This window comes from Nannobrachium achirus (assembly GCF_963921795.1).
Source record: "Nannobrachium achirus genome assembly, chromosome: 23".
NCBI lineage: Eukaryota > Metazoa > Chordata > Actinopteri > Myctophiformes > Myctophidae > Nannobrachium > Nannobrachium achirus.
The window spans coordinates 9052545-9069403 of record NC_137830.1 but is presented as its reverse complement, the minus strand read 5'-3'; the positions used below and the strand labels follow the sequence as shown (position 1 = coordinate 9069403).

The window sequence follows — 16859 nt, the reverse complement described above, 5'->3', positions numbered from 1 at the left end:
TATGAAAAGGTTGTGGGGGTCCCTGCTTCATCTCTCTCTCAACTAAGGGGTCCTTGGCCTGAAAAAATTGAAGACCCCTGATATAGAGCCTTTACTAGATACTTATTCTGAATGTGAGTGGTATTGTGTGTTAACAGCGCCCCCTGGCAGAACTTTTAAGGAACAGCAACACTCACCACGATCTGCTCCTCGCCGACCGGAGACACGCTGCTGTCGTCAAAGTTGTACCACTTGTCATCCTCCTTGTTCTTGGCGTACGCCGTGTCTGAGGGGCACAGGAGCACATCACCAGGGTTAGGGACCCCTAGGGGTCATCAAAGTTACTACAGGGGGGCTGGCAAATCTTTGTGGGATGGGAAACTCTGCAAAGAGGCTGCTGTGTGGACTAGAGAATAAGAGCATGTGTGTGCGTGCGTCTTACAGTGGCCTCCCCCCATGCCCCCATAGTAGTGTGTGTGTGTGTGTGTGTGTGTGTGTGTGTGTGTGTGTGTGTGTGATTGAAGACTTAATTAGAAGTTTGTATAGGAAAAGGTACAGTTTCATGACGGTACAGTTCACTGGTACAAGGTCAACTAAAAGAAGATCCTAGAAAGTACTTGGCTTATTTACACAGGAAACCACTTAAGCATCTCATATAAATCTCTCATAAATATATATGTGTGTGTGTGTGTGTGTGCGTGTGTGTGTGTGTGTGCGTGCGTGTGCGCGTGCGTGCGCGTGCGTGCGCGTGCGTGCGTGTGTGCGTGCGTGTGTGTGTCTTACAGTGGCCTCCGCCCATGCCTCCGTAGTGGTTGGACACAGCGATGAGGTCGTAGAGACAGGGCCCGGCGTTGGGGTTGATCAGGAACTCTGACATGTCCAGATCTCTGTAGGGACAACAGAGAGCGTTCATTATAACATGTCTGTATGAAACGGAAACACATTTTTGGGCCAGAAGAAGCAGTTTCTCTGTACTCTGTTTCTTCCCGTTTGGTTACATTGTAAACAGTGCTGAGAGTAACTGGAGATTGGCAGATCGGATTCACATGCACTTGCGTTTGTGAACAGCGAATGGCGTGCACTTGCGTCATGCATTGCACAATCTGTGCACAAGTAGGTCGGGAGTGGCTTATTGTCGGTATCAGCAGGCAACACGCGGGAGTCTGTCCCTGTTACAATGCGCTAGACCCCTGGGAGATGGATTGCTGAGGTGGAGCGCCACACCTACCGTCAGCTCCCAGTACTTGCCGCACAACTTGCCAAGCCGTGCTACTCATACGCTGAGTTGGCGGTGCCCGGAATCGAACCCATGACCTTGCGGTACAAAGGCGAGAGATCTACCGACTGAGCTACCCAGGCACTTGAACAACGAATGGCGTGCACTTGCGCCATGCATTGCACAATCGGTGCACCATCGTGGACTATGGACACGCACATGGCCACCTTAACAGGAATGAAAATCGTGGCGTCGTACCCGGAAACTCGATTTTTAATTGTAGCAGTCAATGAATTATTCTTCCTACCTTAGAGGGAACTCGACCAGGGAGTCCAGCTTGTCTCTCATGTATCTGCTGTAGGAGAAGCGTTTCAGGTGGACCACCAGGACGGGGGGCAGAGACCACAGGTCCAGCTTCTTGGAGGCCTGTTGGTGCTGCTTACAGTTTGGACAGTACCTGAGAGGAGAGACACACACGCATGCAAATTCAATGGGCTTTATTGGCATGAGAAAACCTACGTTTACATCAGTGTTTCTCAAACTTTAACATTCCAGGGTCTCCCCTTAACTCTGACAGTGTACACATGGAACCAAATGGACCCGTTAGGGTTCATTTGGTTCCATGTGTACACTGTCAGAGTTACAGACGTGTATGGGTCAATTTGGACCCCTCTAAAAGAACCCACGGAGTCCCTAGAATCCACTTTGAGAATCACTGGTTTACACTGCCAAAGCAGAAGTGTACACAATACAATAAAATCAAAATATGTGCAATTAACCCTGCAAGACCCAAATTAATTTCTACTTCAAAAAAAAAATCAGATGCTGTTGTAGGAGTCCTAATCACAGGAAAATGTAATGTTAAAAAATTAATAATGTTTTTGTAAGGTTTTATAGCCATAAATCATAAATCATGCTCTAATTTGCGTTTCGGGGATATTTTAAAAAGTAAGATGTTGTTCGTCCAGACGCTGGAATTTCAACTTCTCTGGGAGGTGTGAATGTCAGCCCCTGTGGGGGGTATTTATATGCAAATATTGTGGCCAATGGCATTGTAATACTAAACAATAGGATTTAATGGTGATGTTAATGTGAAAAAAGAACAGGAAAACTAACTATAACATTTTTTAAAAAATGATTTAAAAAATGTTGCCAAAAAGCAACGCTGGGCCTTGCAGGGTTAAAGGGAGTTAAACAGTTTTCATGTATGGAGATTACTCAATGCAGACAGTGCAGGGATGTATATAAATACACAATGATCAGTAGTGTTTAAGGTGGTTGTGTTCCATTTGATATCCTTCTCCTATCACAGCACCTCACATACAGTATCTTGCTGCTGTATTTGCACATTGTCCGTACTTCACCCAGCAGATATGAGAGTTTGTTTTATCATTGATTGGTCATGTTTTCTAACATTTTACACATTTGAAAACTTGTGAAATCAGACTTTCTGCATCAAGAAAGTTCTTTTACTTTTGGTACTTTCAGTACATTTTGATGGCAATGCCTTTGTACTTTTACTCAAATACATTTAGATTTCCGGACTACTTGTAAAAGAGTATTTCTAGATTGCAGTAAAGGTACTTTTACTTAAGTGAGGAATATGAGTACTTTTCCTCTTCCACTGCCTTCCAGTAATCAACTATTATAAATGTGTTCCTTCAGGTAACAGGTTATCATATATCTGTACAACAATACTTTGATTTTTGTAAGGATGTAATAGACATGAATTTGGAAATCTATCTTCCTTCTGTTATTTTTCCCTGGACCCTAAATGCTATGATATCAACAAAACAGATAAAGAATAATCCGTGAACATTGGTTTGTCTGCCTGTAGGTCATGACTAGCCTTGCATAGCCAGACAATATCACACTGTCTTGTGTTAGCAAATGGCAGATAAGAGTCTAGCTGCGCTAGGCTAGGTTATGACACCGACTGGGATCTGCTCTCCAGTGCGAGGCTCTGACATTATCCAGGATTAAGACGTCTTAGTTCCTTTCTTTATCAGAATTATCGCTGCCACGGTTTTAGTTTTTTTCTGGAGGATTTTTACAGCCGAGCTGTGTGAATCCCCCTACTCTGGGAACACTAAAGTTCCATCTGAATTAGAGCTGGGCCGATGATCATAATTAAATTTTATGATGCCGTGATGAAGCCAGGGTGTGATGTCATGGTATTGCAGTACAGCATGAAAGCCATATTGGACATTATTATTATTATCCCATTAAAACTGGGAAAGTCAGTTTTTTTAGCTATTATACTAACATACTTTTTCTATTTTTTTTAGGATTTGGAACAGTGTTTATTTTAACAGTGGTTCTCAAAATAGCAGACATACAAGCTCGCAGCACGTCACTTTGTGCCGCGCTGCCGGCTTGTAGATCTGCTATCCTACTAATAAACAACCGGATGTCTGTCTGTCCGATGTCTGTCTGATATACCTGACATCACTGATACTAAACAGCGCCCCACATTTGGAGATAATTGAGTAAAAATACTTTTAAGTAATCCAGTATGGCCCAGAATCGTCTTGAATAGCCGAGAACGCCATCTAGCGCCGAAGACTGAGTAACACATCACGACAGAAAGTGTTTAAAGGAGTAGTTTACCCCCAAAATGACTTTTTTTCCCTATTGATTACTCACGCCATGGAGACTTGAGTTCAATAATATTTTTAGTTTTTTGTCGCATTCCTAAGACAATATTTTGATTACAATAAATGTAGCCCCATTGATTCCGTATGGGGACTGGAATCAATGGAGGTATAATCATATATTTCTCTTAAGGCCTCTCCATACTTTGACCGAAATGTTCGGCGAGTTGGACTTTCCGACGTGCACATTTTCCGAACTCTCATTCGGTCTAATGCTTTTCAGAAGTCGCGAGTGACGTCATTTTGTAGTCGAACCTTACCTTTGGACCGAAAACGGTGGTTTCGGTCAAAGTATGGACAGGCCTTTAGAAATGCGACAAACAAATACAAATATTATTGAACTCAAGCCTCCATGGCATGAGTAATCAATAGTAAAAAAAAGTCATTTTGGGGTGAACTACTCCTTTAATGGGTTAATAATATAATAATGAATAACTGTAGTGAGTCTCACCAGGGGTCCTCCACGCCCAGCTTCTCCTTGGTGGTGAACAGCTCGATGCAGTCATTCAGTTTGAAGAAGGCCTTCTTCTGGGGCTTGTAGTCCATGCTCTCGTGTTTCTCAAAGTCCTGAGAGGGAGAGAAGAAACCGTGACACCAGGGCAGGAATTTCACAGAGTTGTCCCTCAGTTTGGCCTTGCGCCCCTACAAAAAATGGTATGCCCTGAGGCCACAGTGGCCTTAACCCATTTAGAACGGGTACACATTATTGTGTATCATTATTTTATGCTTTAACTATTGACAAATTGCAGATATACAAGCTCACAGCGCGGCAACGAGTGCCGCGCTGTGAGCTTGTAGATCTGCTATTTTTGAAAAATTGTGAAAATTAGAATTTTGACCGGATTCTATAAGTGTCTTTTGAATCCTTCTAAGATTCTTTGAACAAACCTATGTTTCTATGTACGCAATCTGGCCAGCCATCGTCAAAGAAAAGGTCCTTTTCACTTAACTGGAGCTCAGTTAGTCTGTTCTTGAGAGACTACTATGTCAGTGGTTCTCAAACCTTTTCATGTGAAGGACCCCCAAAATGATATTTATTTGGCCACGGACCCGCATCTCAAAATATTTAGTTCCAGGGACCCCCCAGAAGCAAAATTTGAGTTACAAACGTTCGCTTTGAAAATACATATAGTCAAAGATTTGCACACATTTTCACGAATTTTTCAAAAATAGCAGATATACAAGCTCGCAGCGCGGCACTCGGTGCCGCGCTGTGAGCTTGTATATCTGCTATTTTTCACTGGTTAAAGCATTCAATAATTCTAGGCCTAAATTTAATGCCCCTGCTGACTGTACCACTTTCTTGTTAATATGTAGACAGTAGACAGCGGTGTCTCTTTCTTGTCATGTAGACACCCGTGTCTTTTGTTGAGATTCTGAAATGTTAACTCCCCCAGAGTCCCCATCTTTAAACCAACCAAGACTTTGATTGGTGCTGGGCTGAAGAAAGTGAGCATGGATCAGATTGTAAATACCATCATTTATCTTTTTCACTGCATATTAGGTTATCATCCCTAACCCTTAAATTCAACAAATTCTTCCAATGGACTAAAATCGTGTTTTATTTGATGGCCTTCCTGCCCTGACATTTGGCCTTTGTGCCTTCAAAAAATGGACAACCTTAAAGGCCAAGTGGCCTTGCCCCTAAAATGACGACTTTAACCAATTAACTATTATAACAGGGGTCTTCAACAGGGGGTCCGCGACCCCTAGGGGGTCCGCGGAGGTACTGCAGGGGGTCCCCGAAATTATTGATTAAAAAAAGAAAAAAAAGAAGAAAAAAAAACGATTTCAAAAAATGTTTTTTCCTTCTTTTTTTTGCCATTTTCCACATTTATGTTAAAAAATAAATCATGATTCTATCCATTTTGAATAGCTTGAATACATGATTGCTATTGACATATTATTGACATTTGTTCTCAGTTAATAAGTAGTATGTTTAGAAATGGTTGTGGTACGGCCCACCCTGCTCGCTGTAACTTGTACATGTTTAAAATAAAAAATATGTCGTAGCCCCGACCCCCCCACCTTACGAGGTGGTAGGGGGTCCCTGCTCCATCTCCCCATCAGTTTGGGGGTCCCCGGCCTGAAAACGTTGAAGACCCCTGTATTATAATGTTGTTCTTTCATTTTACGAGGTCATCAAAGGTGCAGGTAAAATATCAGTCCATAAATACTTTCATTTTGGCAAGGGGGTAAAGGATGTAACGGATATCTGGCAAATTGTCAGCGCCACCTAGCCACCTGGCATGCCCACTACATGGTTTTCAATCACGGCTTAGGAAAAATGAGAAGGCAACGGGACTTTCTTTGGAAGACCGTTGTCGTACTCTAAACGTATGATGACAAGCGCTATACTGTTAAGTATGACCTTTTTTACACAAAGATTTTAAATCCAGTCTGAGTTCCACTGATCAGCCACTGATGGTGGTCCTCATTTGTTTCCGCTTTAATACAATGAACTTGTACGTTGAGTAGCTTCCAGCTGGGGACGTTACCTCCACGACGCTCTCATCAAAGTACTTCTTCTTGAAGTCTGGCTCCCAGTCCAGGGAGAGGTAGGAGCGGTCTGTGAACACAACACAATCTGTCAATACACAAAGAGGAGCCATGTCATTGGTTATCCTTTAATCTGATTGATTGATTGATTAATTGATTTATTGATTGATTGACTGACTGACTGACTTGCACAACAGGAATAATATATTCTTTCCTAGCCCACCACAGAGTCGAAGGTGAGTCTCGTCTATATTGCGACAGTTAGCCTGGGGTCGCTTCCAATTTCGGGGTTTGATCCGGTCGGGAGCGGAAACAGACAATTTATGTTGTAGTCCGGAAAAGATCAAACCTGGAAAGATCAAACCAGATTCAGTTTTAACCCAAAACAATTCCCCTGCGCTCAAGGACATACTTTTAGGACCTACCCAATAAAACCCTAGGTGTGGCCTACTTTAGAGCTTACTTTTGGAAAGGTTTGTTTGGTATATCCATCTTTTAGTCCAACTCGCAGCGACTGGCAAGACAACAATCCTCTAGCATTTAAATAGGGATTGCGGAAACAAACGGGGGGGACCAAAACAAAGCGACGCCAGAGTAGGGATGGAAATCGGAATCGGCCAATATCAAAAATCGGCAGGTATGATATCAAACCGGCCGAATCGGTGACCGGCAGGTCACTGACACAAATACCGGTTTTATGCCAATTGTGTCTATGGCACTGCACAGCATGATGCTCTGGTCCTGTGACTAAAGTAAACATTAGCAAGTAGCAGCCAGTCTACTTAGTGGCAGCCTACAGAATACAGATGGTGCTGATTACTTTCGCAATGTAAGGATATATTCCATAATCCTGTGTCAATGTCGTCTCCAAAAAGAAGGGGGAAAAAAAGCATGCGTCACCTTGCTTTCCTCCTGCCTAGTCCAGACGGTCAGTCTGTGATTTTGGATATTGTACTATTGTGATTGATTTGGCATTAGTGTTCTTCTAGCTTATTGGTACTCAAATTGAATGTCTTGTAGGCCTACTTGGCCTGAAAAAAAGGGTATTGGAGCAACCCTATTTTCCCTATTCTCTAGCTAAAGAGATCGGTATCGGAAAAATCGTTTTTGGCAGGTCAGACCTTCATAAAACCGGTGGATCGGTATCGGCCAAGAATTTTGCAATCGGCCCATCTCTAGACGCCTCTTCCTCTGCTTGTTTCCAGTTTAGGCCACGCCTACACAGGATCAAACGACCTGTTGTAAACGCATACCAGGCTTTCCTCCGAGGTGGAAAGACTGGCGATGCGAGGTTAGTGACAGTAATCTCACCACTCAGTCGGAGGTGGGCCTCGTCGAAGCGGATCTGCCGCGTGTCCTCCTGGATGAGGCTGAAGTCCGTCTTGCCCATGTTGTTGAACTGGAATGTGAAGAGGCGCGGCGTCTTGCCGTGATTGGTGTTTGTGCTGCCGCCGCCGGCCGTCGTCGTGGTGGTGGTGGTCTGCTCGCGGGCGTGGCGGGTGTGGTGGGAGGGGGCGTGGCCTCCCGTGGTGGTGGTGGTGGTGGCGGTGCTGGTGGTGCTGCTGGAGTAGTTCTGGGGCGAAACCCCGCTCCCCGCCACGCCGTTCTCCAGCTCGTTGTCGCCGCCCACCGAGTCCTCCGATTGGCTGTTGTCGTTCTCCGAGGGCAGCTCCTGGTCCTGGCTGGACTCCTCCTCCTCCTCCTCGTCCTGCTCGTCTGTCTCCATCTCGCCTGGAGGACAAAGACACACGTCCTTTAACACAAGGGTCTTCAACAGGGGGTCCGGGACGCCTAGGGGGTCTACAGGGGGTCCTCCAAATCTTTGTGTGATCCTTTTTTATATTAAGCTAATTTCAACCCTAGCGTCCATATTCTGAGAACTTTAGCCAAAAATAGCAGATCTACAAGCTCACAACGCCTCACGCTGTGAGGCGAGGTTTGGTGTAGAGGGGAAAAAGAGCAGACTAAGTACTGTGAAAGGTCAAGTTTATTAAGTATTGACGGTTCAAGTGGTTAAATATCTGAAAACACAACACACATGAATCCAAAATACACTGATGATTGTGCTGTCAAAAGATGAAACTATATGTTATCTATGAAAAGGTTGTGGGAGTCCCTGCTTCATCTCTCTCTCAACCAAGGGGTCCTTGGCCTGAAAACGTTATTTAGTCTCATTCAACCCGGAAAAGCCCTCGGCGGCAGATGCCAGTACTGCTCCTTTCCCATTGTAGCAGAATAGAGCGCAATACTGGCAACAGCCGCCGGGGGAGTTTGAATGGCAAAACATGGCGTAGGCTGAATAAATAAGCGATTTAAACCGTTTTCCCAACCCCGACTTTTTATGTGCGGGTGTTCGGAAAATCATACGCTGGGAGCGTGGAACTACCTTTACTTTTTGGATAGGATGTGTTGAAAAGGATGATCTACCTCCGCCGTGGAGGAATTCCACCGCAGCCGGCATATACTAGGGCCGTAGGACCTCATCTAGGAGCTAACAACAGTTCTACAGCGGAGGACGAGGTTCTATATGGGGCTAAGCATGGTGTAGTGCTGTGGTCTTCAACAGGGGGTTCCTCAGAGTTACTACAGGGGGGCCGCCCAAAACTTTGTGTGACAGGATCACGTTTTTCACATTTGAACCCTAGCATCCCTATTCTGTGGAACATTAGCCCAAAACAGCAGATCTACAAGCCTAAAACGCGCCGCGAGGCTTTGTAACCTTGTAGATCGGCAATTTTTGGGCAAAGTGGTTTGTAGAGGGAAAAGAAGAGCTAATGTATTTGATGGTTGAAGTGGTTAAATGTCTGAAAACACACATTACTCCAACATGATGACCGTGTTGTCAAGTCTACGCTGTCTAAGAAATCTATAAACAGTTTTAATCTGCAACGCAATTTTATACAATATACTGGGGGTCCCTGCTTCATCTCTCTCTCAGCTAAGGGTCCTTGGCCTGAAAACGTTGAAGACCCCTGGTGTAGTGCGATGGTGTGTGTGTGTGTGTACTCACTAGGCGATCCCTCCTCCATCACACCGTTGGTGGTGGTGGTGGAGGTGGTGGTGTTACCGTTGACGGCGTGCAGGGTGGAGGTGTGCGTCTCCTCACACTCTTCAGCCTCCTCCTCCTCCTCTTCCACAGGGGAACGCACAAACCGACTGCAAGACAAGACACCACCCAACCTCACATCACTACAATGAACCAACTGCAACAAGACACCAGCCAACTTCAGATCAATGTACTGTAGGCATTTAGCAGACATTCCTTTGCTTGTGTTTCTGTCGTGTGTCTGTCGCGTCCTCTGTTTGCCCGTAGCCAATCAGGGACCAGCATTCCTGGTGATGTCACCATCAACAGCCAATGAGGGACCAGTAGTAGTCTTGGTGACGTCATCATCAACAAGTGCGACCTCATATAAATAACAAGGCGTGCTCTGCTGGCGCACAAAGACCAAGTTGGCACCTGACTGAAGTCTATTTTTTTACTGAATATATTCTTGGTCTACTCATGTTATTTTTCTTGAATTACTATTCCTATGCATCTGATGTTGATGTATTGATTGCGACCATAGGTCGCAGTTAACTATGAAAACCGGCGGTAACATGTCATTAGGTCGAACACCCTTTAGATCGACCACCAAACTCTAACCCAAACCCTAATCCTAACCTCAGTAAAACTATGCCTAACTCTAACCCTAACCCTAAACTTAACCTCAGTAACCATGACGTGAGAGATTATCTAACCTGCCGACGCTCGCGGGTGATTATCTAACCTGCCGACGCTGTTCGACCCAATGGGAGTTCGACCAATGGGAGTCCCCAAACCGGCACATCTTGTCCACGTATCTCTGTCTGTCTGTAGGTCACGCCTGACACTGTGGTTCCGTTGACACATCACTGTGACATCACAGGTCTATGGGTTTGTCGCTCTGACGTCACTGTGATGTCAGGGGAACCACTCTTATCAGAATGGGTTTGCCGCTCTGACATCACGCTCTGGCTTCACTGTGATGGCACACTAACAGAATCCATTTTATGCCCATATATGGAGTTCCCTGATGTCATCAATATTTAGCCCATATCTAACAGGACTTCATATGGGAATGCCCATATATGGAGGCCACATTGGCCACATACTACACTAACTGAATCCATATATGGCCAATACGGATGGCCAAGACAGCCCATATCTGTGTGGCTGGTTCTACAGACAGGGATCTCCATGTATGGGCATAAAAGGGTAAGATGTCAGATGTCATAGACATCATAGGACTTTCACATAATGAATAACTGAGTAAGCATGTTTGGGCTCTCACAGCAGATCTCCATATACAGTACATGGATCTCCATATGGTACCAGAGGTCTCCATATATGGCTAACTGGTCTGAAATACATCCCTGGCCAGATGGCAAAGAATTGTCGCCCTGAGGCATCTTACTAGTGTATTACCGTGTGTTGTCCTTGCCTAATGTAAGTCGCTCTGGATTAAGAGCGTCTGCTAAATACCTAAAGGATTCTAAAAACGCCTTCTGAATCCTGACCTACAGTAAGTCTTCTGAAGAACTTCAAACATTTATATTAATAAATTACAAAAACATTATGTATATATATATGTATTATATCGGCACTGTCAGGCAGAAACCTTGTATCTCCAAGTTTCAAATGTGTCCGTGTCTTTTTTTCTCGTAAATTAAAGACCTACTTCATCCAAAAGTGTCTCACAAAAGTAGTGAAAATAGCCGCTCTACAAGCACACAACACGAATGTGAGGCGTTGTGTGCTTGTAGAGTGGCTATTTTCACTACTTTAAATGTTTTTTTTTAAATAATAACAAAAAAAGGAAGGTTTTGGACATACAAGGTAACAACGATATACCGCACACAGCAGCAAGAAGCCCAAAAAGGGGTTCCCGTCTTGAAAGGTAAAGTTACAAAATGAGATAAAATCAAACCCAAGTTTGAAGTGAGCGGTGGTGCCTGCACGTGTGTGGGGGTGGGGGTGTGTGTGCGTGCGTGCGTGCGTGCATGTGTGTGTGTGTGTGTGTTGCTCACAGAGGTGTGTGTGTGTGCGTGGCTGCGTGCGTGTGTGCGTTGCTCACCCAGCTGGAGTGTGTGTGTGTGTGCGTGAGAGAGAGAGTGTGAGCCATACTTGCACACTCAGGCCCCAACTGGTTGCAGTTGATGCTCAGGGTAAGCTAGACTCAACAGCACCTCTCTGGTCACCCAGAGGTACTGAGGCCACATACACCTCAGGCTACAGACAGACAGACAGACAGACAGACAGACAGACAGACAGACAGACACACACGGATACACACACGGCCACGCTATGGAGACGGTGTGACCACCGCTCAAAAAGTGTGTGTTGGGGGTCTTTTGGTACCAGAGCCTGAGCAGCAGCATGTTGTAGAGCTTGTCCTCGCTGACGGTGCGAGGCACGGTGACCAGGAAGGGCTGTCCGAACAGCGGCGTGCTGCTGTGGTTGTAGCCAGACTGCTTGTACTTCTCCCTCAGGTGCACCGGGATCACCACGTGCTCACAGTCCTCCTGGCGGTTCACCGACACCTCGAACCTGCATGGTGGGGGGAGAGGAGAGGAGAGGAGACACTGGTTATGATAGGCCTGTGGTTCTCAACGTTTTTCATGCCAAGGACACACAAACTAATATGTATTTGAAACATGTTTTACTTAAAAACATGTTTCTATGATCTGTGGTTCACAAACTTTTGAACTCAATTACTGCTATTTTAAAACCCTTCTATGTTCCACACCACCAGGATTTTCTACCTTGGGCACATGCGCGCATCTCGTGCGTGATGGTTCACCGATCGTGTTCGCTCTAGTATCCACTCATGGTAAGTGACAAAAATGGTAAATGGTGAATTTATATAGCGCTTTTATCCAAAGCGCTTTACAGAGATTGTGCATTACATTCACCCATTCACGCACACATTCATACACCGGTGGCGGAGGAAACCATGCAAGGCACCAACCAGCTCACCGGGAGCAATGTGGGGTTCAGAGTCTTGCCCAAGGACCCTTCGACATTAACTCAGGGGGAGCCCGGATTCGAACTGGGAACCCTTCGGGAACCCTTCGTGCTCTAATAGCGGTTTCTCTACCCCTGAGCTATGCCGCCCCGATGGGGCAAAAAAAACAACAGCCCTCCATTTTCCATAGCGAAACAGTTTGCATGCCATGTGGTTGTTGTGTAACATAGAAGTGAATGCGCTCAGAGACAGGATACAGGGGATTGGTTGTCCCGCCCCGCTGATCCGGTCTGGGACTTCCGTTTCCGCTTCAAACGGACTCTCCGGACTCGAAAAAAAAACATGGCGGATCGACGGTCATATTTTAATATTTTTATAGCGATTACAGCATAGTCATGACTCCTCATACTCGTCATACGCAGAACGGACACATTTATATAATTCGTCGAACTTGTCATACGCAGTAAATGAGTTAATGTCAAGGACCCCTAGAAATATATGTATTTGACCGCCAACCCCCATCTCAAAATATTTACACAGGAAATCATTGAAGTATCTCATATAACATTGAATGACAGACGGATAGAACACAGTACTATGCAGTAGATATAGTAACAAAAGTACCGGTAAAAAATAAATAAATAAACTGGCAAAAAATATATACAGTAGGTAAATACAAAGAGGGGTCAGGGGAGGCTGGGCTAGGTTTGTTATTGCCAGTTGCGAATGGCTGCCGCCTGTAAGTGGTTTTCACTGCGATTTTAAAGGATGCTAGGGAACCACACTCCTTTAAGGCCTTTGGTAGGGCGTTCCGCATTTTGGTTGTATAGCAGAAGAACGAGTTGGCCCCTTTGTTTGAGTTAACTTTGGGTTGAACGTGATCTGTGGCGCTGCCTCTGGTGTTGTAATTGCGGACGTCCTTAACGTTTATAAAGTATTTTGTCAGGTACATGGGTATCTTAGTGGTGTAGTGTATCTGCAAGTTGCTGTACTCTGTCATCTACTCTGAGCCACCCCACTCTTAACTGCTCAGGTTCTAACAGGTTCTAACAGGTTCTACTCACACGTAGATGTCGTCTCGATCCATGATGCTGCTCAGGTTCTCGTTGCTCTGGAAGATGCGGTGGAAGCGGTGGTTGTAGATGTCCGTCACACACATCTGGACAGCAGAGGAGAGAAGATCAGTTACTGTTGTGGTTTTAAAACTGCCCAAGGCATGGCAACCGGACACACCAAGTTATCAAGTCACACCTCTATTCATATGAAAATGAAAATATTTTCATTCATTTCTACATTTGTGGGGAAAATATTAGGAACAATAAATAAAGATTTAGAAATAGATAGACCTGGCCCATATTTGCGTACTGGACTTTCATTGGTGCCCCACAACTTCGGGGACAGCGAAATCCCAATCTTTTTTTCGTATTTTTTTCCCCGCTGGAAGGTTCGTCTGGATTCCAGGATAGTTTAGCCCTGGGCAGGGTCTTGGTGATGTCATTGGGAGAGACACTGACACGCATGATAAAAGATAAGCCAGGCTCCGTGCATCTAAGAAGAACGTCACCGCACAACCCCAGCGGTATAGTTTCACCTACAGCCAACATTCATCTCATTTATTACCAACATTAGCTACATATTAAGCACTTTAGTTACATCATGTATGTTGTGTCTGCGTCTCTATATTATCTTCTCTTTATGCTCTTCTCCGTCTTTTAACCTCCTTGATGAGCCTTCTGAGCTTCTAACCCACCTCACTTCTAACGAGATGTGACTATGAAACATGTTAAAGGGGTATTTCACTTTCAAAAAAACTTTTGGTAATTTTATCATCTAATCAGGCTTTTATGAATACCCTGAACAGTTTTTAATTTGCTTGATTGAATATTTAGATATTTGATGTAAATGTTACCAGGCCCTCCAGGCCCAGGGCCTCTCCCCACACACACCCATTGTAACTTCAAACTTCATTGTAACCATGATAAGATTCATTAACTCATTGAGTGCCAGCGCCCTCTAGGGGCCATAGAATGCCAGCGCATCTCTCATAGGCGAGCGCTTTAGCTTCCAGGACCTCACCTTCCAGGACCTCACGTGCTCACGTTCATGCACATCATGGAAATGTCCCGGATGATAATGCTAACAGAATGGCTATTCCCATTTTGTCATCTAAAAGATCATTTTTGGGCGATTTCGCCGTAAATAAACCTCGCGCCACTTCCCTAAAGACACAATCCAGAGATATAAGCCTTCAAAGATGTGGTCTTTCATTGGATTAGGCGGAGATTGGCGATTTCGTTCGCAAATAACGTCCGGCCGGGACGTTGCTAGCTTTCGGCTAGTAGCTAGAAAAATCAGGCCAGGCTTCAGAAGGCCTCTTATCATTTTATTCCATTTCATTAAATATCCCGGACTAGTTCGGGATAGGCACCCTGGAATACGTCGCGCCGCCTACAATGAACATTGGGTGAACATTGGGGGGGGTCTAAACTTTATTTTAAACCATTTTCAATGGAATAAATCGTCGGAGCATCTAGCGTCTCTCGTTGGTGAGCGCTGGGCGAGCCGGGACCACCCACGTTGCTCCAAGCAGCTCGGGGTAAGTAAAATAGCAAATAAAAAATTGTTTTTGATCCCGAATATCCCGAACTAGTTCGGGATAGGCACTGTATGAGTTAAAAACACCCATTATTTTTTCTGGTGACTCATAATACCCTCCTAATACGTGAGCAGGCCGTGTTTTTTCGATAACTTTTTTTATTTATTTTTAATAATTATTTTTTTTGTATTTCCTTTTTTTCCATTTTCCCAAATAATTATTAAAAATAAATGAAAAAAGTTATCGAAAAAACACGGCCTGCTCACATATTAGGAGGGTAGTATGAGTCACCAGAAAAAAATAATGGGTGTTTTTAATGAATCTATCATGGTTAAAATGAAGTTTGAAGTTACAATGGGTGTGTATTTGGAGAGAAGCCCTACCAATGCTTTGTGTATGAGGAGCACGGTGGAAATAAGTTGATGACTCTTTTTAAACTGAGGAAAGGGCATAAAATTGGATTACTTTAATCATATCTAAAAATTTATAATAAAAGCCAACATGATTGGACCAGTCCAGAACTGGTCTTCATCAGGGCTGATACACGTTGGCTTTTAAAATGTTGCAGACATGATGAAAGAAGGGATGGGACGATAAGCGATATTATAGTTTATCGTGATAAAAAACACTCACAATAATCGTATCGTGGAGATTTAAATTATCGTGATATCGTCCTCAGTCATGCACTGAGATCAATTCACCTTTTATTTGCAGAGCTGCCACTTAAACTACCATTTAAACCCTCTATAATTGGTAAAAGGTACTTATAATATTAGTACTTGATACAGTCTTTTTTCACTCTCTATCAAACGTCTTTGCCAACAAATAGCCGATCTACAAGCTCACAATGCGTTGCGTTGTGACACGTTGTGAGCTTGTAGATCAGCAATTTTTTGGCAAATGTTCCGCCCCAGGATAATGGCAATATCGCGATAATATCGTAGATCGTTATTTCTTTTGTCAAAAATAATCTTGATATGAAATGTTCATATCGTCCCATCCCTAGATGGACATTGAATTTATGCCCTCTCCTCCGTAATTTTCTTCTTTTACAAGTTTTGGTTCCCGTTGATCCTAAGTGACATAAGAGGTCTCCACCAGACAGAGACAATATACTTAGTTGAGTGGAGTGCCCCAGGGCTCTATACCAGGTATGCTAGTTTTTCCCTCAACACCAAACCCCCTCACCGAAATTTACTGTTAATTCTACTGTACAACACAATGTGTTTGTGAGGCTTGTAGATCTGCTATTTCCGCAGAATGTTCAGCAGCGAAAACAGTTGCCGCTATGGTTCATGTGATCCACGGCCACGCGTAGTCGCGTACCCTCCAGGTGTCCCTACTTTGGGAAAACGTTCAAAAATCAGATGAACCTTGTAGGAGTGAGGAAAGTGTTAACCGTCCAGAGGGAAAGCTGCTGACAGCGGGGGAAAGGGAGCAGGCCGCCCTGCTCAGCACTACCACCATGTGACAGCCAATAGGAACGCGGCAACGCTATCGACTCAAAAGTGTCTCATTTAATTGTCTTTTATTTTTCACCTTCTCAGCAGCAGCCGCCCCAGAAAGAGCAACGTGAGGGCTCTTAACCCATTTAGGCCTGGGATTATTGAATGCTTTAACTATTGAAAAAATAGCAGATATACAAGCTCACAGCGCGGCACCGAGTGCCGCGCTGCGAGCTTGTAGATCTGCTATTTTTGAAAACGTTGAGAAAATGTGTGCAAATCTTTGAATATATGTATTTATATTAGCAAACGTTTGTAACTCAAACTTTGCTTCTGGGTGGTCCCTGGAACTAAATATTTTGAGATGAGGGTCCGTGGCCAAATGCATATCATTTTGGGGGTCCTTCACGTGAAAAGGTTTGAGAACCACTGACATAGAATTTTTTTTTTTTTTCTTTTTTCAAAAAACCTTTTCAAAAACGC

The 16859-nt window shown here is 44.3% G+C and overlaps 1 protein-coding gene across 1 annotated transcript in view; it reads right to left on the bottom strand.

Moving 5' to 3' along the window:
* Positions 1 to 16859, bottom strand: part of usp15 (ubiquitin specific peptidase 15) — an 89665-nt gene that overhangs the window by 14416 nt on the left and 58390 nt on the right. The window contains exons 11-19 of the mRNA XM_080754599.1: positions 13400 to 13494; positions 11729 to 11917; positions 9359 to 9504; positions 7660 to 8079; positions 6348 to 6418; positions 4301 to 4416; positions 1503 to 1652; positions 763 to 866; positions 177 to 265 (exon numbers count right to left, since the gene is read on the bottom strand). Of these exons, the coding sequence (XP_080610725.1) occupies positions 177 to 265; positions 763 to 866; positions 1503 to 1652; positions 4301 to 4416; positions 6348 to 6418; positions 7660 to 8079; positions 9359 to 9504; positions 11729 to 11917; positions 13400 to 13494 (1380 nt within the window). The remainder of the gene's footprint in view (positions 1 to 176; positions 266 to 762; positions 867 to 1502; positions 1653 to 4300; positions 4417 to 6347; positions 6419 to 7659; positions 8080 to 9358; positions 9505 to 11728; positions 11918 to 13399; positions 13495 to 16859) is intronic.